This window comes from Somniosus microcephalus, chromosome 26 (genome assembly GCF_052327205.1).
Source record: "Somniosus microcephalus isolate GS21.2 chromosome 26, FLI_Smic_1.0, whole genome shotgun sequence".
NCBI lineage: Eukaryota > Metazoa > Chordata > Chondrichthyes > Squaliformes > Somniosidae > Somniosus > Somniosus microcephalus.
In genome coordinates, this window is record NC_141012.1 from 6930159 (window position 1) to 6953063 (window position 22905).

The 22905-nt window shown below is 51.7% G+C and overlaps 1 protein-coding gene across 20 annotated transcripts in view; it reads left to right on the forward strand.

The window, feature by feature from the left end:
- The window catches only part of phldb1b (pleckstrin homology-like domain, family B, member 1b), a 326558-nt gene that overhangs the window by 84001 nt on the left and 219652 nt on the right, over positions 1–22905 (forward strand). For all 20 annotated transcript variants that reach the window (XM_085967718.1, XM_085967708.1, XM_085967710.1 and 17 more), the window contains exon 4: positions 4536–4715. In XM_085967718.1, the coding sequence (XP_085823844.1) occupies positions 4536–4715 (180 nt within the window). The remainder of the gene's footprint in view (positions 1–4535; positions 4716–22905) is intronic.

Sequence of the window (22905 nt, forward strand, 5' to 3'; positions counted from 1 at the left end):
CGTGTTTTCTACATTACAACAGTGACTGCACTTCAACAAAGTACTTCATTGGCTGTAAAGTGCTTTGCGATGCCTTTCTTTCTTACTTTCTTTTTTTAAATTTCTGTGCATCTGTGAGTGTGTGTGCGTGAGTGTGTGTGTGTGTGTGAGTGTGTCTGTGTGTCTGTGTGTGTGTGTGCATCTGTGAGTGTGTGTGCGTGAGTGTGTGTGTGTGTGTGTGTCTGTGCGTGAGTGTGTGTGTGAGTGTGTGTGTGTGAGTGTGTGTGTGAGTGTGTCTGTGAGTGTGTGTGTCTGTGCGTGAGTGTGTGTGTGTGTGTGAGTGTGTCTGTGTGTGTGTGAGTGTGTCTGTGAGTGTGTCTGTGTGTCTGTGCGTGAGTGTGTGTGAGTGTGTGTGTCTGTGTGTCTGTGTGAGTGTGTCTGTGTGTGAGTGTGTGTGCGTGCATGAGTGTATGTGAGTGTGAGTGTGTGAGTGTGATTGTGTGTCTGTGTGAGTGAGTGTGTTTGTGTGAGTGTGTCTGTGTCTGAGTGCGTGTGAGTGTGATTGTGTGAGTGAGTGTGTTTGTGTGAGTGTGTGTGAGTTGGGAGGGGTGCAGAAATATGTTACATCAATTTGTGGTTTCAAGCAGCCCTGCCTAATTTCTCTCTCGCTAAATGCTATAAATCCCCTCACTCTTGGAATGCGTTCCAACTTCAGGCTCAATCAGAAACGGAAGAGCAACTGTTCTGATGACTGGCTTTAATTTCACTCTTGATTTTTGATGAAGGCAATTAGGACCCAGCTTCTGACTCGCAGCACAGCAGCTTGGGGAAGGGGGAGGTGATGGTGCGACGCTGCTCCCTTCCATCACGAGCCAGCAGTTACTGAGGCACGTGCACTTTATGTACAGAGCTGCCAGCAAGATAGAGAGCAAAGCAGGCAGTGGGGGGACTCAGCCAGCGGAAGACAAGCTCAGGGCTGAATGGAACAGGCTCCCAAAATAGTTCATGGCAAGACTTTGCAGCTCATTTAGTTTGAGTGGTGATGTAGGAAATAACAGATCCTTGAAGATAATGCCGAGTACATTTGTGACCTTTTCTTGTCAAGGAAAAGGTTACGCACTTTGACCTCTGGGGTGACTGCGCAGTGCCGGAGGGTGAACAAGACTCGGAGTTGAGGACAACAACAACTTGCATTTATATAGCGACTTTAACGTAGTGAAAACATCCCAAGGCGCTTCACAGGAGCGATCATCAAAGAAAAACTGACACCGAGTCACATAAGGAGGTATAAGGACAGGTGACCAAAAACTTGGTCAAAGAGGAAGGCCTTAAAGGAGGAGAGAGAGAGAGAGGCGGAGAGGTTTAGGGAGGGAATTCCAGAGCTGAGTGTAGACAGTCTTTGCCTTTCTGACCCACATGGGTGAGTTTGATCCCCTGGCCTGTGCAGAGGTGGATGATCTTATCTGTCTACACTCAACCCCCGCGGGTTTGGGAGCGAAGAATCAGCCAGGATTCCCGCTCCACTGCGCTATCCAGCATCTACTGCTGGAAGCACGCGCACGTGAACAAGATTGGGTGCGCACTGATGTTTTGTAAGATAAAAACATTTGACACCGAGCCACATAAGGAGATATTACAGCAGGTGACCAAAAGCTTGGACAACGAGGTAGGTTTTAAGGAGCGTCTTAAAGGAGGAAAGAGAGGCGGAGAGGTTTAGGGAGGGAATTCCAGAGCTTAGGGCCCCGGCAGCTGAAGGCACGGCCGCCAATGGTGGAACGATTAAAATCAGGGATGCTCAAGAGGGCAGAATTAGAGGAGCGCAGATATCTCGGGGGTTGTGGGGCTGAAGGAGATTACAGAGATAGGGAGGGGCGAGGCCATGGAGGGATTTGAAAACAAGGATGAGAATTTTGAAATCGAGGCGTTGCTTAACCGGGAGCCAATGTAGGGCAGCGAGCACAGGGGAGATGGGTGAACGGGACTTGGTGCAAGTTAGGACACGGGCAGCCGAGTTTACGTAGGGTGGAATGTGGGAGTCCACTCAGGAGTGCGTTGGAATAGTCAAGTCTAGAGGTAACAAAGGCATGGATGAGGGTTTCGGCAGCGGATGAGCTGAGGCAGGGCGGAGACGGGCGATGTTACGGAGGTGGAAATAGGCGGTCTTAGTTATGCTGTGGATATATGGTCGGAAGCTCATTTCAGGGTCAAATATGACACCAAGATTGCAAACAGTGTGGTTCAGCCTCAGACAGATGTTAGGGAGAGGGATGGAGTCAGTAGCTGGGGAACGGAGTTTGTGGCAGGAACTGAAAACAATGGCTTCAGTCTTCCCGATATTTAATTGGAGAAAATTTCTGCTCATCCCGAACTGTATGTCGGACAAGCAGTCTGACAATTTAGAGACCGTGAAGGGGTCGAGAGAAGTGTTAGTGAGGTAGAGCTGGGTGTCATCAGCGTACATGTGGAAACTGATGCTGTGTTTTCGGATGATGTCGCCAAGGGGCAGTGTGTAGATGAGACATAGGAGGGGGCCAAGGATAGATCCTGGGGGACACCAGAGGTAACAATGCGGGAGCGGGAAGAGAGCCGTTGCAGGTGATTCTCTAGCTATGATTAGATAAGAATGGAATCAGGTGAGTGCAGTCCCACCCAGCTGGACGACGGTGGAGAGGTTTATACTGTATATATAGAATAACAGATACCTGGGAGTGAGTTACAGGCTGGAATCTAATCGAGGGGTTCGGGGGGTTTATATATAGAATAACAGATACCCGGGAGTGTGTTACAGGCTGGAATCTAATCGAGGGATTCGGGGGGATTATATATAGAATAACAGATACCCGAGAGTGAGTTACAGGCTGGAATCTAATCGAGGGGTTCAGGGGGTTTATATATAGAATAACAGATACCCGAGAGTGAGTTACAGGCTGGAATCTAATCGAGGGGTTCAGGGGGTTTATATATAGAATAACAGATACCCGAGAGTGAGCTACAGGCTGGAATCTAATCGAGGGGTTCAGGGGGTTTATATATAGAATAACAGATACCCGGGAGTGTGTTACAGGCTGGAATCTAATCGAGGGATTCGGGGGGATTATATATAGAATAACAGATACCCGAGAGTGAGTTACAGGCTGGAATCTAATCGAGGGGTTCAGGGGGTTTATATATAGAATAACAGATACCCGAGAGTGAGCTACAGGCTGGAATCTAATTGAGGGGTTTAGGGGGTTTATATATAAAATAACAGATACCCGGGAGTGAGTTACAGGCTGGAATCTAATCGAGGGGTTCAGGGGGTTTATATATAGAATAACAGATACCCGGGAGTGAGTTACAGGCTGGAATCTAATCGAAGAGTACCAATGATTTATTTTTCATATGTATATATAAAAAGCGCAATGCTAACCTTCCCTCCTTCATTGCTTTATTGCTTTTGGTTCTATATGTTGACCAGAAATGAAACGTTAATTTTTTAAAGCCAAAATATGACTTGTAACTAATTACAGTATATCCCTTTCCAGCTAGTTTCTTTTTAAACTATAGACTATATTTAAAGTCACGTCTATCAAATGTGTTTGGGAAGAGGTCAAACGAGTACACGCTTTTACCGTAGCTCAGGCTGATCGCAGCAAAGACACTGCAAAGTATGAAGACTGTTCACTTGGAGCCTGTGGGTTTCACAGAGTCATTTTCAAGTTACTTCTCCCCAGCCCAATAGACTGACCTTAAGTTTTGAAACAAATTTGGAATGTGTGGCTACCTGCACCATGTCCGTGGTGGGCAAAGCGGTCGCAGGTTCAACCTGAGGCCTGTACTGTTAGCTCGCCTTCTCTGAGACGGCAATGAGGTTGGTGCGGGCTATGGTAACATAGTGGTTATGATACTGGACTCGTAATCCAGAGGCCTGGACTAATGATCCGGAGACACGAGTTCAAATCCTGGCAACTTAGGAAAGGAAATCTGCTGCCCTTACCCGGTCTGGCCTATATGTGACTCCAGACCCAGCTGTGATCGACTCTCAAATGGCCTCAGTTATAGCAAACTGCTACGACAAAGTCAGCACTATCGGAGTACCTTCATCACATGGACTCCAAGAAGGCGGTTCACCACCACCTTCTCAAGGGGCAATTAGGAATGGGTAATAAATGCCGGCCTTGCCAGCGACGGTCACATCCCATGAATGAATTTTTAAAAAGGGACGGTATAATCAATACCCCAGGGCTGGGTAGTGAAGAAGTTGGCAGGGTTCCTGCTTCTAATCACCACCCAGTAATCAGTAAGTGAGGGTCAGGCTCCAGTGTGAGGACGAGGGGTCCATTCGAGTTGGCTGACCAGTTGGCCAAGATACTCCAGGTCACCTGGTGCTTGTGGAACTGTACCTGAGCAATGGCCGTGCCTTCAGTAGAGCAGGAGGAATATGGGAGGGAAGGGCCAGAGACAAAGACAACCCGAGACTGCCCTGCTTTGTCCCACTCAGTATTGCTCTCTAGTGCCTTTACCTTGTGCTATTCATTATCGATGAATGACTCCTCTGATTCTTGCCTTGCTCACAGGGAAGACCACTTTTGGCAGTTCCGACTGTCCTTCACAAGACATTAGCATCCAGGGTCCTGGCATTGCTGCCCGGCATTGCTACATTGAAAACCAAAATGAAATTATAATGCTCTACCCATGTGGGAACTTGTGTGCGATCGATGGAGTTCAGATAAACCAGCCTGAACGCCTGAGCCAAGGTAAGGGGAAAATTAGCCAAAAAAAAGTAGCATTTTGATACATTAACTATGAAGAAAGAAAAAACTTGCATTTATATAGCACCTATCACAACCGCAGGACATCCCAAAGAGCATCACAGCTTCCGGATACTAATGAGTGAAGACCTTTTGTTTTTTTTTTAATTCATTCACGGGATGTGGGCGTTGCTGGCAAGGCCAGCATTTATTGCCCATCCCTAATCGCCCCTTGAGAAGGTGGTGGTGAGCCGCCTTCTTGAACCACTGCAGTCGCCTTTGAATCTGAAGGTTGTGGGTTCAACTTCCACTCCAGTTTGTGCGCAAATTGGCGGCCGCGTTTCCGACATTACAACAGTGACTGCACTTCAAAAAGAGCCTCATTGGCTGTAAAGCGCTTTAGGACGTCTGGTGGTCGTGAAAGGCGCTGTAGAAATGCGAATCTTTCTTTCTTTAAAAACCTTCCCAAAACTTTTCTTTTTGACTGAACACTTGGCTCTGCCTCCTAATCTCACCCTCCGTAGCCTGGTGCCCGGTCCCTTACTCTCTATAGAATACATTGGGACAGTTTCTACGTTTGAGGTGCCATATAGACGCAAGTTGTTGTTGTTGTCCATGTCTAATGCTGACTCTCTGTTGTTTGTTTAAGTGTCCCGGTGTCTCACATTCTGTCTGTATAATCCACCCTCACCCGGATCAAAACTCACCTCAAAAAATATTTGATGGAAAAGAGTAACCTCGAACTCTGACCTCAATCTTTCTGGTGACATCAGCTTTGCCCGTTAACTGCGCTGTATTTAGTGCATAAAATTTTGAATGACTTGTTGTCCCAGGTAATTTATGTGGTGATTGGTTCTTTGTGTGAATGAATCGAGTTTATTCTCTCACGCACTGTTAATGCAGCCAAAAGGAATGCTTTCCCAACATTCCTCCACAGCACAGCTTCCACATTTGGAAAACAAATCGCTTACGATCGGTTTCTTGAATGTACGTACCTCAAATTCCTAATGGGCCCACACGAAAGGCTTCGACTTCGACGTAAAGTGGGGAATTTTAAGCTGCTGTTATACTGGGGTACCGTCCCATCGCCTCCCAAAGTGCCGGTCTGTCACCACGGGAGGTTGAGTTCGGAAGCGCTAAGGGTGGCATTCGGGGAGAGCTGGCATCGTACCTGAGACCGAGAGAAAAAAAAACAGCATAGGTTAACGGCTGATTCTGCTGATCCCAGCGTTTTGCCCGGTATTGAACTGTACCGACGCTTTTGAAGGTGGGGGTGATGTGGCAAAGAGGAGGGTTTCGAGAATTTGGGTTCTGATACAATCCCCACACGTTATAGCGGGCGCCTTGGTGCGAGTGAGCCTTGCCCGCTATACGTGATGGCTGCTATAAGGTGGTAGCGCGATATATATGTTGTCGTCACTCACCTGAACGAACCTCCTTACTGCCCGACCCTGGACCTGATCCAGGACTTACTTATTTCAGTCCTTCCCAGCACTCCCCCCCCGCCACCCCCCCCCCTCCCATCTCCTCTGGAGTTGTCGCTCTCCAGCGCGCAAGGACCTGTCTCTGAAATGCCCCAAACAAAATTGGACCAAGCTTGACTTTTCAGTATCATTTTCGGGTCTCACATGGGAAGCTCAGCGCTAAACAGCAAGGAATACTCTCCACTTGCCTGGATGAGTGCAGCTCCAACAACACTCGAGCAGCTCGATACCATCCAGGACAAAGCAGCCCACTTGATTGGCAACCCAGCCGCCACCTTAAACATTCACTCCCTCCACCACCGGCGCACCGTGGCTGCAGTGTGTACCATCTACAAGATGCACTGCAGCAACTCGCCAAGGCTACTTGGGCAGCACCTCCCAAACCCGCAACCTCTTCCACCTAGAAGGACAAGGGCAGCAGGCGCATGGGAACACCACCACCTCCAAGTTCCCCTCCAAGTCACACACCATCCCGACTTAGAAATATATCGGCCGATCCTTCATCGTCGCTGGGTCAAAATCCTGGAACTCCCTCCCGAACAGCACTGTGGGAGCACCTTCACCACACGGACTGCAGCGGTTCAAGGCGACGGCTCACCACCACCTTCTCAAGGGGCAACTAGGGATGGACAATAAATGCTGGCCTTGCCAACGATGCCCACATCCCGTGAAAGGATAAATAAAAAGAAATAATTAACAGTGAGGAATATTAAACAGCGATGCTTCATAATCTGAATCGCAGCACACAGATTCTTCACCAGGGTGAAGGAACTGAGTTACATCATCGATGGGCATGGCGTCAGATTAGAAACCAGAGCTTCAGCAGATAGTTCTTCGGTTTTTTTTTGAACAATCAAATTTTTCAGCAGATGACAGATCTGATGCTGCGCAGTGAGTATAGTGTTTACCCTCTCTGTGGTTCCCTGACTGTGTTATATATGCATACAATATAAGTAATGGAGAAAATTGATATATATATTTTCATCTGTACTTAACTCATACAACATCACAGTACGCACTGTAGCTGTGAGACACTAACCGCCAACTATGACACTGATGTTGACACGAATGGATAATGGCTAGTGTTTTATAGCTGATATTAGAGACTGCCCGTTTTGAACGTGGCCGTTTTAAGTGATGGGGAGTGCAGTCGAAGACCCTGCAGAGTAGACTGGTGGTGAAAGAGTGGAAGGTGCGAGCTGAGATGGAGGACGCAACCGAGGCTACCAAGGTAGGGACGGGCGAGAGAATGAGGGACTCAAAGAGAAATCCAGGAATTTTGGTCTTTCAATGAGCTGAGGATTGGGGAGCGAATGGGACAGTCTGCGAGGATTGGAGGGGTTAGGAGTGTGAGCGGGTTAGGGTATGAGCACTGGGTCGCTTGGAGTTTGTGTCAAGTGGAGCTCAGGAAGCGGTTGATGAGGCTGTCGGAGAAATCTGGACGAGTGAAATATGACTTTTCTATGACCAGAGATAATTGTCAATCCACGTTAAAGATTGCAGTGAGTTAAGAATGTTCAACTGGAACAGCAACAGTTCCTCAGTGGAGCCCACGATCTCTATCACAGGGAGCGAAATATCGTCAAACATGATAAAAAGTAAAGAAAAGCTACTTCAAATATCAATGCAGTAGGTCTGCGTATCGCTCTAATTCCGCTTTAAAGAATTTTAAGCCTTTTAAGTGTCAGCCGTGGCTCGGTGGGTAGTCCTCTCACCTCTGAGTCAGAATGTTGTGGGTTCAAGTCTCACACCCGGGACTTGAGCACAAAAATCTAGGATGACACTCCCAGTGCAGTGCTGAGGGAGCGCTGCACTGTCAGAGGGGCAGTGCTGAGGGAGCGCTGCACTGTCGGAGGGGCAGTACTGAGGGAGTGCCGCACTGTCGGAGGGGCAGTGCTGAGGGAGCGCTGCACTGTCGGAGGGGCAGTACTGAGGGAGTGCCGCACTGTTGGAGGGGCAGTGCTGAGGGAGCGCTGCACTGTCAGAGGGGCAGTACTGAGGGAGCGCCGCACTGTCGGAGTGGCAGTACTGAGGGAGCGCCGCACTGTCGGAGTGGCAGTACTGAGGGAGCGCTGCACTGTCAGAGGGGCAGTGCTGAGGGAGCGCCGCACTGTGGGAGGGGCAGTACTGAGGGAGCGCCGCACTGTCGGAGGGGCAGTACTGAGGGAGCGCTGCACTATCGGAGGGGCACTGCTGAGGGAGCGCTGCACTGTCGGAGGGGCAGTACTGAGGGAGCGCTGCACTGTCGGAGGGGCAGTACTGAGGGAGTGCCGCACTGTCGGAGGGGCGGCACTGAGGGAGCGCTGCACTGTCGGAGGGGCAGTACTGAGGGAGTGCCGCACTGTCGGAGGGGCAGTACTGAGGGAGCGCTGCACTGTCGGAGGGGCAGTGCTGAGGGAGCGCCGCACTGTCAGAGGGGCAGTACCGAGGAAGTGCCGCACTGTTGGAGGGGCAGTGCTGAGGGAGCGCTGCACTGTCAGAGGGGCAGTACTGAGGGAGTGCCGCACTGTCGGAGGGGCAGTACTGAGGCAGTGCTGAGGGAGCGCTGCACTGTCAGAGGGGCAGTACTGAGGGAGTGCCGCACTGTCGGAGGGGCAGTAGTGAGGGAGCGCTGCACTGTCGGAGGGGCAGTGCTGAGGGAGCGCTGCACTGTCGGAGGGGCAGTACTGAGGGAGCGCCGCACTGTCGAAGGGGCAGTACTGAGGGAGTGCCGCACTGTCGGAGGGGCAGTACTGAGGGAGCGCTGCATTGTCGGAGGGGCAGTGCTGAGGGAGCGCTGCACTGTCAGAGGGGCAGTACTGAGGGAGCGCCGCACTGTCGGAGGGGCAGTACTAAGGGAGTGCCGCACTGTCAGAGGGGCAGTGCTGAGGGAGCGCCGCACTGTCGGAGGGGCAGTACTGAGGGAGTGCCGCACCGTTGGAGGGGCAGTGCTGAGGGAGCGCTGCACTGTCGGAGGGGCAGTACTGAGGGAGTGCCGCACTGTCGGAGGGGCAGTGCTGAGGGAGTGCTGCGCTGTCAGAGGGGCAGTACTGATGGAGCGCCGCACTGTTGGAGGGGCAGTACTAAGGGAGTGCTGCACTGTCGGAGGGGCAGTGCTGAGAGAGCGCTGCACTGTCAGAGGGGCAGTACTGAGGGAGTGCCGCACTGTCAGAGGGGCAGTGCTGAGGGAGCGCCGCACTGTCGGAGGGGCAGTACTGAGGGAGTGCCGCACTGTTGGAGGGGCAGTGCTGAGGGAGCGCCGCACTGTCGGAGGGGCAGTACTGAGGGAGTGCCGCATTGTCGGAGGGGCAGTGCTGAGGGAGTGCTGCGCTGTGGGAGGGGCAGTACTGAAGGAGCGCCGCACTGTCGGAGGGGTAGTACTGAGGGAGCGCCGCACTGTCGGAGGGGCAGTTCTGAGGGAGTGCTGCGCTGTGGGAGGGGCAGTACTGAAGGAGCGCCGCACTGTCGGAGGGGCAGTACTGAAGGAGCGCCGCACTGTCGGAGGGGCAGTGCTGAGGGAGCGCCACACTGTCGGAGTGGCCATCTTTTGGATGAGCCGTTAAACGAGGCCCCGTCTGCTCTCTCAGGTGGATGGCGTTCTCCCCGGTGTCCTGGCCAATATTTATCCTTCAACTACCATGACTAAAACAGATTATCTGGTCATCATCACATTGCTGTTTGTGGGAGCTTGCTGTGCGCAAATTGGCTGCCGCGTTTCCTACATTACAACAGTGGCTGCACTTGAAACGTACTTCATTGGCTGTAAAGCGCTTTGTGACATCCTGAGGTCGTGAAAGGCGCTGGAGAAATGCAAGTTCGTTCTTTCTTTCTTTATAAATTTACCAGAAATTGCTTTCCACCAACAATGTCTCAGTAATGTTCTTGATCTGAAACAGATGGCGTGTTCCGGCTCCCAAATTAGCCGAGCAGTCTTTGAGTCGCACCCTCAGTGTGACTGGCTCAGAGATGACAGTCGCAGAAAAACCCAGCCATTAGATAGGAAGCCTGGCTGCTGTTCCCATGGTACAAGCAGCCAGTGATTTGCACCATCAGGTACAAGCTCCCCCGCCTCGCTCCTCATTTAATTTGCAGGAACGGTGAAATAGATGTCGGAGAGAGTGGCACACAGCCCACAGCCCACAGGCAGCTCCCGCTCCAGACGGAGGAGCGGGGACATTCAGTGATTGCAGTTCACCATCTTGGCAAGTGAGTGTGCTGGGCGCTGTCTCGCTCTGCGCTCTCTTGCTCCGCGCTCTCTCACTCTGTGCTGTTTCACTCCGCGCTCTCTCGCTCCGCGCTGTTACAATGGGTACAATGGCCTCCTTCTGTGCTGTTTCATTCTATGATTCTATGAAATGTTATAAAAAGGCAAGGGAAAACCTTGTACCTTACCAGGCTGTTCATCCTTGGCAGAGTGGGCAACCCCTGCTACAGCTGTGTTCACACAGTAACCTACCCCTCAGATCACGAGCCTGAGTGACAGGCCAGTCAAATCAAATAGCCAAAAGGTACGTTCTACACATCTGGCATTAATACACAGACATTCTGAAACTCGAGAGCGTAATTTGCCCTTTTGTCTCCCCACCAGCTGTTTGTCTTTGTACTGTAAGTACTACCAGATTCTTTCACTGTGTATTCATGTATTGTGTTACACAGTTCCACCTGTCCTGCTCCTCCCAGCACTCAAATATCCCATGGCACTATTCGAAGAAGAGCAGGGGAGTTCTCCCCATTTATCCCTCAACCGGCACCTCAAAAGCAGATGATCGGGTCATTATCACATTGCTGCTTGTGGGAGCTTGCTGTGCGCAAATTGGCTGCCGCGTTTCCCACATTACAACAGTGACCACACCTCAAAAAGTACTTCATTGGCTGTAAAGTGTTTTGGGACGTCCTGAGGTTGGGAAAGCTGCTGCCACAGGGAGTGGTTGAGGCGAATGACATCGATGGATTTAAGGGGAAGCTGGATAAACATATGAGGGAGAAAGGAATCGAAGGATGTGTTGATAGGGTGAGATGAAGAGGGGAGGGAGGAGGCTCGTGTGGAGCATAAACACCGGCACGGACCGGTTGGGCCGAATGGCCTGTTTCTGTGCTGTAAGTTCCATCTAATTCATCCAGCAAAGTGATGCCCCCACAGCTGAATAACCTTATTATCTAGGCTTACGCGTAAGGAATGGCCTTTTTCGGGGTGAAGTGCTGCAGGGTTACTGGAAGCTGTGGAACCGTGAGTTGGCGTCTGCAGAGGAGACGGAGAAATTAAAGGGCGGGGAGGAATTAAATAGCTAAAAAATGGAACTCAGAATGCAAAGTCTGAATAAACGCCACTCCCCTTTGTTTGTGCAGCTTTTTGGGATGGTTTGTGGAGCAAATAGCGTTTTGAGTTTCAAGTCACACGCAGCAGACACTGTGTCCTTGCTTGACTGGACCCTGTGTCCACCCTTCGAACCTTCTCCAAGGCCCAGCAATTTATCAGTAGAGACTTAAAAGTGACTGGCAGCGTTTGTCTGCCTCGGCCCTTCCGGCTGATCTGCATCAGTGCTGCTGTACTGGGATGTGGGATGTTTTGTTATCACCTCCTCCGTTATCTGATGGCCCTTTGTATAAGGGGAATGAGAGTCACAGATACGGCCCGGGGTAATTGGCTGCAAGGAGATTAATCGGGCATCTGTGTTCCTGAGTGAGTCGGTGGGCTGGCGGGGGGGGGGCCGCGGGAGCGGTGCTACGTGTTGCTTTTTATCAGGGGCTGGGAATATCTAAAGTAGATCTCAAACTGGCTTCAGAAAGCAGCGGATTGCTGCTCCCAGATCAATCATCTCTGCAAAGCCACAGGACGTAGTTTGCAGCAATTTAAAGAACAGGCGCCACAATCCAGTTACAACACTTGGGGAAAGTGCTCCCAGATACTGCGTCAGCCGTGGCTCAGTGGGCAGCACCCTCGCCTCTGAGCCAGAAGGTCGTGAGTTCAAGTCCCGCTCCAGAGACTTGAGCACAAAAATCCAGGCTGACACTCCAGTGCAGTACTGAGGGAGCGCCGCACTGTCGGAGGGGCAGTACTGAGGGAGCGCCGCACTGTCGGAGGGGCAGTACTGAGAGAGCACCGCACTGTCGGAGGGGCAGTACTGAGGGAGTGCCACACTGTCGGAGGGGCAGTGCTGAGGGAGTGCTGCACTGTCGGAGAGGCAGTACTGAGGGAGTGCTGCACTGTCGGAGGGGCAGTACTGGGGGAGCGCCGCACTGTCGGAGGGGCAGTACTGAGGGAGCGCTGCACTGTCGGAGGGGCAGTACTGAGGGAGCGTCACACTGTCGGAGGGGCAGTACTGAGGGAGTGCCGCACTGTCGGAGGGGCAGTACTGAGGGAGCGCCGCACGGCACTATTTGAAGAAGAGCAGGGGGAGTTCTCCCCGTTGTCCTCAATCAACATCACTAAAACAGATTATCTGGTCATTATCACAGTGTAGTTTGTGGGAGCTTGCTGTGCGCAAATTGGCTGACGCTACATTACAAGTGACTGTACTTCAAAAAGTACTTCATTGGCTGTAAAGCGCTTTGGGATGTCCAGTGGTCGTGAAAGGCGCTATAGAAATGCAAGTCTTTCTTTCTTTTCAGATTGTATGCAGAGAGCGAGAGAGAGGCTAAACTTTTATATAAAGCTTAAACGTCTTTCACAGATTCACAGGCACGTCCTCTGATTGACCTTTGTGATTCTTATTGAGGTCGTGCCAGATATCCTTAAAGAAAGACTTGCATTTCTCCAGCGCCTTTCACGACCACTGGATGTTCCCAAAGCCCTTTACAGCCGACGAAGTACTTTTTGAAGTGTGGTCACTGTCGTAATGTGGGACGGGCAATAAATGCTGGCCTTGCCAGCGACGCCCACATCCCATAAACGAATAAAAAAAAAGAAACACGGCAGCCAATTTGTGCACAGCAAGCTCCAAAAGCTGCAATGGGGTAAATGACCAGAGACACTCCTTAAAACCTACCTCCACCTGTCCTAGTGGCTCCTTATGTGGCTCGGTGTCAAATTTTGTCTGATAATCGCACCCGTGAAGCGCCTTGGCACGTTTTACTGCGTTAAAGGCGCTGTATAAATGCAAGTTGTTGTTGTATTGGGTAATAATTTTAGATGTGGACACTACCCACTTGCCAATGAGCTACAGAACACATTTTACAATTATTCCATTGCATCAAGGAAAGTCTTGCAAACAAACCAGCTCATGCTGTTGTGTGAAGCAGTGTTCCCTTCACCTATAGGATATAGTTAAATGGTGACACGGTGTGGAAAGAAATAAGCTGTTAAAGCTGAGCCAAGGGAGTTTTACACCAAGGTATTGTCAGCTGGGCGATTGCCAGACAGCTGCAATGGTTGGTGACTCATTCGCTGCTTATCAAAGTGAGAGGCAGAATTAGCTCCCATCTCTGACGCCTCGATGCACGGAACAAAAGAACTTGCATTTGTAAAGCACATTCTATGACTTCAGGACGTCCCAAAGCACTTCACAGCCAATTAATTACTTTTGGAAGCGTGGCCACCAATCTGCGCACAGCAAGCTCCCACAAACAGCAATGTGATAATGACCCGATGATCTGTTTTTAGTGATGTTGATTGAGGGATAAATATTGGCCCCAGGACACCGGGGATAACTCCCCTGCTCTTCTTCAAAATAGTGCCGCGGGATCTTTTACGTCCACCTGAGAGAGCACACGTGGCCTCGGTTTAACATCTCATCCGAAAGACGGCACCTCCGACAGTGCGGTGCTCCCTCTGTACAGCACTGGGAGTGTCAGCCTAGATCATGTGCACAAGTCCCTGGAGTGGGACTTGAACCCACGACCTTCTGACCCAGAGACGAGAGTGCTGCCCACTGAGCCACGGCTGACACCTGACAGATAAATCCAGGATTTCAAGGGAAGCGGTCATTCAGGGTAAATTTCAACTCAAGAATCTCAGATTCTTCAGCTTCACCCGTAGTGTTTTTTTCACCAGCGATTTGCTTTCCTCCTGTCCTGAAGTTAATGTTCTTCAGCTCCCTGGTACAGTACTGGAGCCAAGTGTTCAATCTCAACGTGTTGAGCCTCCACGGTGATGGTGAATTAACCAATCTCAGCCATCTTGGTCTCTGGAGTGTTCCTGGGCTAGAATCATAGAAATTTACAGCACAGAAGGAGGCCATTCGGCCCATCGTGTCCGTGCCGGCCGACAAAGAGCTCTCCAGCCTAATCCCACTTTCCAGCTCTCGGTCCGTAGCCCTGTGGGTTCCGGCACTTCAAGCGCATATCCAAGTACTATTTAAATGTGATGAGGGTTTCTGCCTCTACCACCCTTTCAGGCAGCGAGTTCCAGACCCCCACCGCCCTCTGGGTGAAAAAGTTTCTCCTCAAATCCCCTCTAATCCTTCTACCAATGACTTTAAATCTAAGCCCCCTGGTTATTGACCTCTCTGCTAAGGGGAATAGGTCCTTCCTATCCACTCTATCACCCCACAATTTTAAACACCTCAATTAAATCTCCCCACAGCCTCCTCTGTTCCAAAGAAAACAACTCCAGCCGATCCAATCTTTCCTCATCGCTAAAATTCTCCAGTCCCGGCAACATCCCCGAGGGAGAACATCGCAGGCAGACCTCCCACCTGATCGCTACGTTTCTCCTCTTTGAAATGTGGAAGTGTGGAGATCAGGCGAGAGCCAGCCTGGGCTTAAGTGTGTTGTCTCGCCATCAAATCGCCCACCACATTCGCAATCCAGAGGGGCTCAAACTGGCCCCTGGGGTGAGGATCAGGAGGAGGAGGCAGGCAGTCTGCACTTGACGCACAATGAGCGGGTATTTTTTTTTTTTGGAGTGCGGTGACCAGCGTCCCGCGTGAGCTGCGCTGCCTCCCGCGCAGCCTGCCTCCCCCCAGCGCGCGGTATCTGCCTCCCCCCAGCGCGTGGTATCTGCCTCCCCCCAGCGCGCGGCCTGCCTCCCCCCCAGCGCGCGGTATCTGCCTCCCCCCAGCGCGTGGTATCTGCCTCCCCCCAGCGCGCGGCCTGCCTCCCCCCCAGCACGCGGTATCTGCCTCCCCCCCAGCGCGCGGTATTTGCCTCCCCCCCAGCGCGCGGTATCTGCCTCCCCCCCAGCAAGTGGTATCTGCCTCCCCCCAGCGCGCAGTATCTACCTCCCCCCAGCGCACGGTATCTGCCTCCCCCCCAGCGCGCGGTATTTGCCTCCCCCCAGCGCGCGGTATCTGCCTCCCCCCCAGCAAGTGGTATCTGCCTCCCCCCAGCGCGTGGTATCTGCCTCCCCCCAGCACGCGGTATCTGCCTCCCCCCCAGCAAGTGGTATCTGCCTCCCCCCAGCACGCGGTATCTGCCTCCCCCCAGCGCGCGGTATCTGCCTCCCACCAGCGCGCGGTATTTGCCTCCCCCCCAGCGCGCGGTATCTGCCTCCCCCCAGCAAGTGGTATCTGCCTCCCCCCAGCAAGTGGTATCTGCCTCCCCCCAGCGCGCGGTATTTGCCTCCCCCCAGCGCGCAGTATCTACCTCCCCCCAGCGCACGGTATCTGCCTCCCCCCCAGCGCGCGGTATTTGCCTCCCCCCAGCGCGCGGTATTTGCCTCCCCCCAGCGCGCGGTATCTGCCTCCCCCCAGCACACGGTATCTGCCTCCCCCCAGCACACGGTATCTGCCTCCCACCAGCGCGCGGCCTGCCTCCCCCCAGCGCACGGTATCTGCCTCCCCCCCAGCAAGTGGTATCTGCCTCCCCCCCGAGCGAGTGGTATCTGCCTCCCACCAGCGCGCGGCCTGCCTCCCCCCAGCGCGCGGTATCTGCCTCCCCCCAGCGCGCGGTATCTGCCTCCCCCCCGAGCGAGTGGTATCTGCCTCCCCCCAGCGCGCGGTATCTGTGTCCCCCCAGCGCGCGGTATCGACAATGGAAAAGCCGGTGAGCAGCCAAGCGTGACCTCTCAGACCGCGGCGTGGCTGCGTGTGCGTGGCGCCTTAGCAGGAATTCTGGCAGAGACTGCTGTTACAACGGCAAATGTAGGAGCCGTTACTGTACACAGCAAGATCCCACAAGCAGAAATGTGATAAATGATTGGTTAATTTTGAGTCATGAGTCGTGTTGTAATGAGGGAGTGTTGGCCAGCATTCTAGAAGAACTTTAACATCCAGGCGGACCTCAGCTTTAACATCTCACTCAAAGGACACAGCACATCCAACAATCCCTCAGGACATCTCCATTGGAATGTCGGTTTAGATTACGACATCGTTCTTTCAGTCGAGGAGAGAAAGTGCGAAAGGCTGGGTGAGTTATAAACTGTCAGTCATCAATGGAGGGAGGATGGGGGGTGCTGGAGAAAAGCATTGAGACATGCCCTGCACCCCGTGCCTCAGAGCCATCGCTGTTTTCATTAACCGCTTGACGTCACTGGATTAACCGCATTAGGCTTGGAGTCACTTCCCTGCTCGCTCATCCCATCTTCAGGAATTAATGAACTTGTCTCTTGTGTAAGTTCAGTGCGCCAAGCTTCTGTTGGGCAAGTCTTTCCACTTCTTTCTCGGTTGCCCTTGCCTCTCACAGACCGTGCTGTCCATTGTTTGGGTCGGTAGACAGGGATTGAAGAACCGACAGAGAATGTTCGGTTGGAATTGGTGACTTGTAGCTGCAAAGGCATTTTGGAAGCTCCTTAACTCTTTCAGGTACTTGAGAATGTGCATAAACACTACACTGTGACTTGTGTTGCAGTTGTTAAAAGAAAGAAAGACTTGCATTTCTATAACGCCTTTCCCAGCCTCAGGACGTCCCAAGGCGCTTTACAGCCAATGAAGTACTTTCGAAGTGTAGTCACTGTTGTAATGTAGGAATCTCTTCCCTCTGAGTCAGAAGGTTCAAGTCCCACTCCAGAGACTTGAGCACATAATCCAGGCCAACACTCCAGTGCAGTACTGAGGGAGCACCGCACTGTCGGAGGGGCAGTACTGAGGGAGCGCCGCCCTGTCGGAGGGGCAGTACTGACGGAGCGCCGCACTGTCGGAGGGGCAGTACTGAGGGAGCGCCGCACTGTCGGAGGGGCAGTACTGAGGGAGCGCCGCACCGTCGGAGGGGCAGTACTGAGGGAGCACCGCACTGTCGGAGGGGCAGTACTGAGGGAGCGCTGCACTGTCGGAGGGGCAGTACTGAGGGAGCACTGCACTGTCGGAGGGGCAGTATTGAGGGAGTGCTGCACTGTCGGAGGGGCAGTACTGAGGGAGCGCCGCACTGTCGGAGGGGCAGTACTGAGGGAGTGCCGCACTGTCGAAGGGGCAGTACTGAGGGAGCGCCGCACTGTCGGAGGGTCAGTGCTTAGAGAGCACCACACTGTCGGAGGGGCGGTACTGAGGGAGCGCCGCACTGTCGGAGGGTCAGTACTGAGGGAGCGCTGCACTGTCGGAGGGCCAGTACTGAGGGAGCACCGCACTGTCGGAGGGACAGTATTGAGGGAGTGCTGCACTGTCGGAGGGGCAGTACTGAGGGAGAGCTGCACTGTCGGAGGGGCAGTACTGAGGGAGCACCGCACTGTCGGAGGGGCAGTGCTGAGGGAGCGCCGCACTGTCGGAGGGTCAGTGCTTAGAGAGCACCACACTGTCGGGGGGGCAGTACTGAGGGAGCGCTCCACTGTCGGAGGGGCAGTACTGAGGGAGTGCTGCATTATCTCAGGTGCTGTTTGTTTACGAGACATTAAATTAACCTCCAGTCTACCTGTTGCAGTGAGCGTTAAAGATCCAATGGCACTATTTGAAGAAGAGCATGGATTTCCCCTGGTGTCCTGGCCAATAATTTATCCCTCAATCAAAAAAACAGACTAACTGGTCAATCGTCTCAGTTGCTGTTTGTGGGATCTTGCTTTGTACACATTGGCTGCCGTGTTTGCCCACAAAACAGCACTGAGCTTATTTGAAAAATAATGAATTGGCTGTGAACCCCTTTGGAACATTCTGAGGCTGTGATAATTGCTATATAAATGTAAGTTCCTTCTTAGCTGTGAGGCCTAGATTTTAGGTTTTAGGGTTGAGAAATAAGTCATCTTATTGCCGAGGTAAATACGTACAGTAAACAATTGCCAATGTTGGCTTGAGAGCGGGCTGTGTAATGGATTGCTATCACACGTGTGGGAATGAGAGATACTTGCCTGTGATCTTTCTGTGACCTTACCAAGATGATGCCTGCAAGCAAAATAACTCAAACATTTCCTTTGCAATCTAGGGACAAGTTCTCTCAAAGCTTAATGTTCTTTCTTTTTGAAGTTAGTCTCGGTGAAAGAAATCTAAACCGTGTCAGGACCGGCCCTCGGCAATGCATGCCTCTGAGAGTCCCATTTACTCAGTCAGCCCTCTCTGTCCTTCCCATTTATTTCTCTCTCTTTTTTCTCATTCCTCCTCTTTTTTGTGTCGGACCATTTTTTCCACGCCTCTTTACTTTCTCCTGTAAAAGACCAAACTGGAATGCGCTGTGGCTTCTCAGTGTCCTTAGTGCTGCCAATCAATTGAAACAGTATGATGTTATGGTCACTATTTCCCAGCTCTCCTCCCACATGGCGGTCTGATAGTGAGTTATAGAAACATAGAAGATAGGCGCAGGAGTAGGCCATTCGGCCCCTCGAGCCTGCTCCGCCATTCAATGAGATCATGGCTGATCATCCAAATTCAGTACCCTGTCCCTGCCTTCTCCCCATATCCCTTGATCCCTGAAGCCTTAAGAAATATATCCAACTCCTTCTTGAATATATTGAATGAATTGGCCTCTACTGCCTTTTGTGGTAGAGAATTCCACAGGTTCACCACTCTCTGGGTGAAGAAATTCCTCCTCATCTCAGTCCTAAATGGCTTATAGAAATAGAATCATAGAACGATACAGCACAGAAGGAGGTCGCCACTCTTTGAACGAGTTCTCCAGTTAGTCCCACTCCCCACCCCGGCTCTTTCCCCAGAGCCCTGCATATTTTTTTCCCTTCAAGTATTTATCCAATTCCCTTTTGAAAGTTACTATTGAATCTGCTTCCACCGCCCTTTCAGGCAGCGCGTTCCAGATCACAACAACTCGCTGCGTAAAAAATTCTCCTCATCTCCCGACTGGTTCTTTTGCCAATTATCTTAAATCTGTGTCCTCTGGTTACCGACCCTCCTGCCACTGGAAACAGTTTCTCCTTATTTACTCTATCAAAACCCTTCCTGATTTTAAACACCTCTATTAAACCTCCCCTTAACCTTTTCTGCTTTAAGGAGAACAATCCCAGCTTCTCCAGTCTCTCCGCATAACTGAAGTCCCTCATCCCTGGCACCATTCTAGTCAACCTCCTCCGCACCCTCTCCAAGGCCTTGACATCCTTCCGAAAGTTAGGCTTGCTACTAAGCGCTAGATCTGGTATATGATTATCCCTGGTTTCAGCATCTTACCATGGAGGGTATTACAACTGAAGCCAGTCCTCCTCTTATTGATGTCACACATACGCTCATGGGACAGCGATCCAGAGCACCTGGACTGATTGTTTCACTTTCCCCTTCCATTGCCGATCCATACTGCTCCTTCAACAGCCCAGCTGAGATCTGCTAATTCAACAGAAGCCAAGGACCTCACTCGCCCCAGTCCACAGGTCTGATTCCCGGCCTTTAATCGGAATATAATAATAATTAGGAGCAGGAGTCGGCCATTTGGCCCCTCGAGCCTGCTCCGCCATTCAATAAGATCATGGCTGATCTTCTGCATCAACTTTACTTTCCCGCCCGATCCCCATATCCCTTGATTCCCCTAGAGTCTAAAAATCTATCTATTCTCAGCCTTAAATATACTCATCGACTGAGCCTCCACAGCCCTCTGGGGCAGAGAATTCCAAAGATTCACCGCCCTCTGAGTGAAGAAATGTTGCCTTATCTCAGTCCTAAATGGCCGACCCCTTATCCTGAGACTATGCCCCCTAGAGGAAACAGCCTCTCAGCATCTACCCTGTCAAGCCCTCTAAAAATGTTATACCTCTCGATGAGATCACCTCTCATTCTTCTAAACTCCAGAGAGTATCGGCCCATTCTACTCAATCCCTCCTCATAGGACAGCCCTCTCATCCCAGGAATCAATCTAGTGAACCTTCGTTGCACTGCCTCTAAGGCAAGTATGTCCTTCCTTAGGTAAGGAGACCAAAACTTTAACGCGTTAGTTGATCTCAGCCGGGGTCAGCAGACGGGATACAGACGAGACATCGGCCCAGATTGGCGCTCCTGAGCGCTACACGACAGCTCCCCTCCCCCCTCAGCGCCCTCCCCCCTGGTGACCTGTGCGTATGGTTGCTGGGTGAGGACTGGGCCAGGCAGCCGTGGGATCCTGCACAGCCAGATGTTGTGCTGTCATTTGCCGTCTACATTGACAGACGAAGAATGGCATCTGAGGTGGGACGACCCCCCTCATGAGTCGCGCACTGACGCAAGAATCTCCTCTTTCAGAAGAGGCTGGGGAGGATCGAATCAAAGGGCTGGATTTTGTCAATGGGGAGCTTTTGGAGGCGGGACTCCCACTTGTTGGGTTTTAGTCCCGCCTCCATCGACTTGTGGCCAACCCACGCTATCTTCCCTTGATTGACCTTGTTAAGCCCGCCCAGCGGGCTCAGCAGGCCAATTAAGCAAAGCCAGTTACAGGTGACGTGAGCGAGTGCCGTTTCATCTGTCAAGAGCTTTTGACAGATGAAATGTCATCGTCTGACAGCTCTGTGAAGCTGTCAATCACTGACAATCTGTCTTCTAAGTTGTGTCTTTACTCAAGACTCAATCAGAAAGCCTTCCTGACCAGAAAGCAGAATGCTGCAGCTTTTGACAGTTCAGCGGCCATTCTGCTTCCTGTGCCGGTGAGCTGAGGGACTCCCGAGACCTGAAGGGAGGAAGCCTGCAGGAAGAAGTAAAGGTAAGTAAAACTTATTAAAACACTTTACACACACCTCACACACTTACCTCTGCACACATGCACCCATTACTCACCTGCGCACTGGACATCTCGGCCCCTCCGACCCCCGCAGACCGACGGCCCGCCTCGCTGACCCTGGCGCGGTTCGGAGCCGTCGGGAAGCCCACGCTTCAGGGCTCAAAATAGGGATAAGCCAAAAAACTGCCTGTTAACTACCTGTTAACAGGCAGTTAATTAGCATTAATCCCCTTCCTGCCTCGGGGAGGCAGGACCCGGCGCGGGTCGTCTACCCGCCTCCTGGCAAGATCGCACGGAGGCGGGTTGGGGGCAGGTTGGATACCCGCCCCCAAATTCTGCCATTTTCCCGGCAGTCCCGCCTCCAAACCCGCCTCCCCAGGGCTGGCAAAATCCAGCCCAAAGTGTTTAAAATGATTAAGGGATTCGATAGGTAGCTACAGAGAAATTATTGCTGGGGGGAGTCCAGAACAAGGGGGCACAACCTTAAAATTAGAGCCAGGCTGTTCAGGAGTGAGGTCAGGAAGAAATTCTTCACTCAAAGGGTGGTGGAAATCTGGAACTCTCTCCCCCAAATGGCCGTGGATGCTGGGAGTCAATTCAAGAGCGAGATGATACAACCATAGAATCTTACAGCACAGGAGGAGGCCATTCAGCCCATCGAACCTGTGCCAGGCCCTCCACCGAGTCCCATTACTCTGCTCTTGCCCCACAGCCACTAAAATCGTTTCTTGAACTATTGGCCCTGAAATTAGGATCGGGTGCTTGCCGTGCGTGCAAGCCCCCGATCTGCACTCACCCTGCGCGCCGACATCTGAAGCCCGGGCCTGCTTGCATTTCCTGTCACTGGCCCGGTTCAGATGTCGGTGCGACGTGCTTACCTGATCCAGCGGCGTAGTTAGTGTGATGTGCCGGCTGGGATCAGGTGAGCACAGTGCAGCCAATCAGGGGAGGGGAAACTTCATTCATGAGTTTGACAGTAAGAGCTGTCAAACTCATGAAAAGTATGGGCTGCCAAAATACTACTTTAACTTTAAATAAAATTTTAAAAAACATCTCACTGATTATAATAACTATAAATAAGTTTTAAAAAATGTTTTAAACAATTAATCAATTTTTTAAAAATAGGGTCTAAAACTAAACTTACCTTACTGTAAATTCTTTAAAAATAACAAACCTGTGGCAAAAAAATTTCTACATTGTACTAAAAGCCCACTTACCTGAAAAACTAAATACTTACGTCTTGTTTTTCCATGAGTAAAGACCGGAGGCCTTTACACGCGTGCAACTTTGAAAAAAAAAAAGGAATTTCACTGCGCACGCGCTGCCTGTGCAGTCGCGCGCGTTCTGCCTCTGAACCCCTTCGTTCAGAGGACAGGAAATGCCGGTTTTCCCCGCATGCGCTGTGCATGCTGAAAACCGGCATTTCCTCCGGCCAGACGCGTGAGTACCCCGACCGCACTCACGTGTTGGGACAGGAATTACTGGCCCAATATTTACCCCCTTCCCTTTTAAAAACGATTCTGGATTTCGAGGTTTTTGTTGGGTAAGGTTGCCTGGGGATCTGGAGCTAAGGCGGGTAAATGGAGTTCAGGTAGAGATCAGTCACGATCTAAGTGAATGGTGGAACAGGCTCGAGGGGCTGAATGGCCTCCTCCTGTTCTTAATTTGGAGGGAAAGCTTAGTAAAAGGGCAAAAATAAACTGGAGCTCTGGGGGAGCTGGAGCGGATCCGTGGCTTGTGTGGAAAACAAGAGTGCTTTGGGGCATCTGAGCTTGGCCTCCCCCTCAAACTGAGCACAAAGCCACACACGG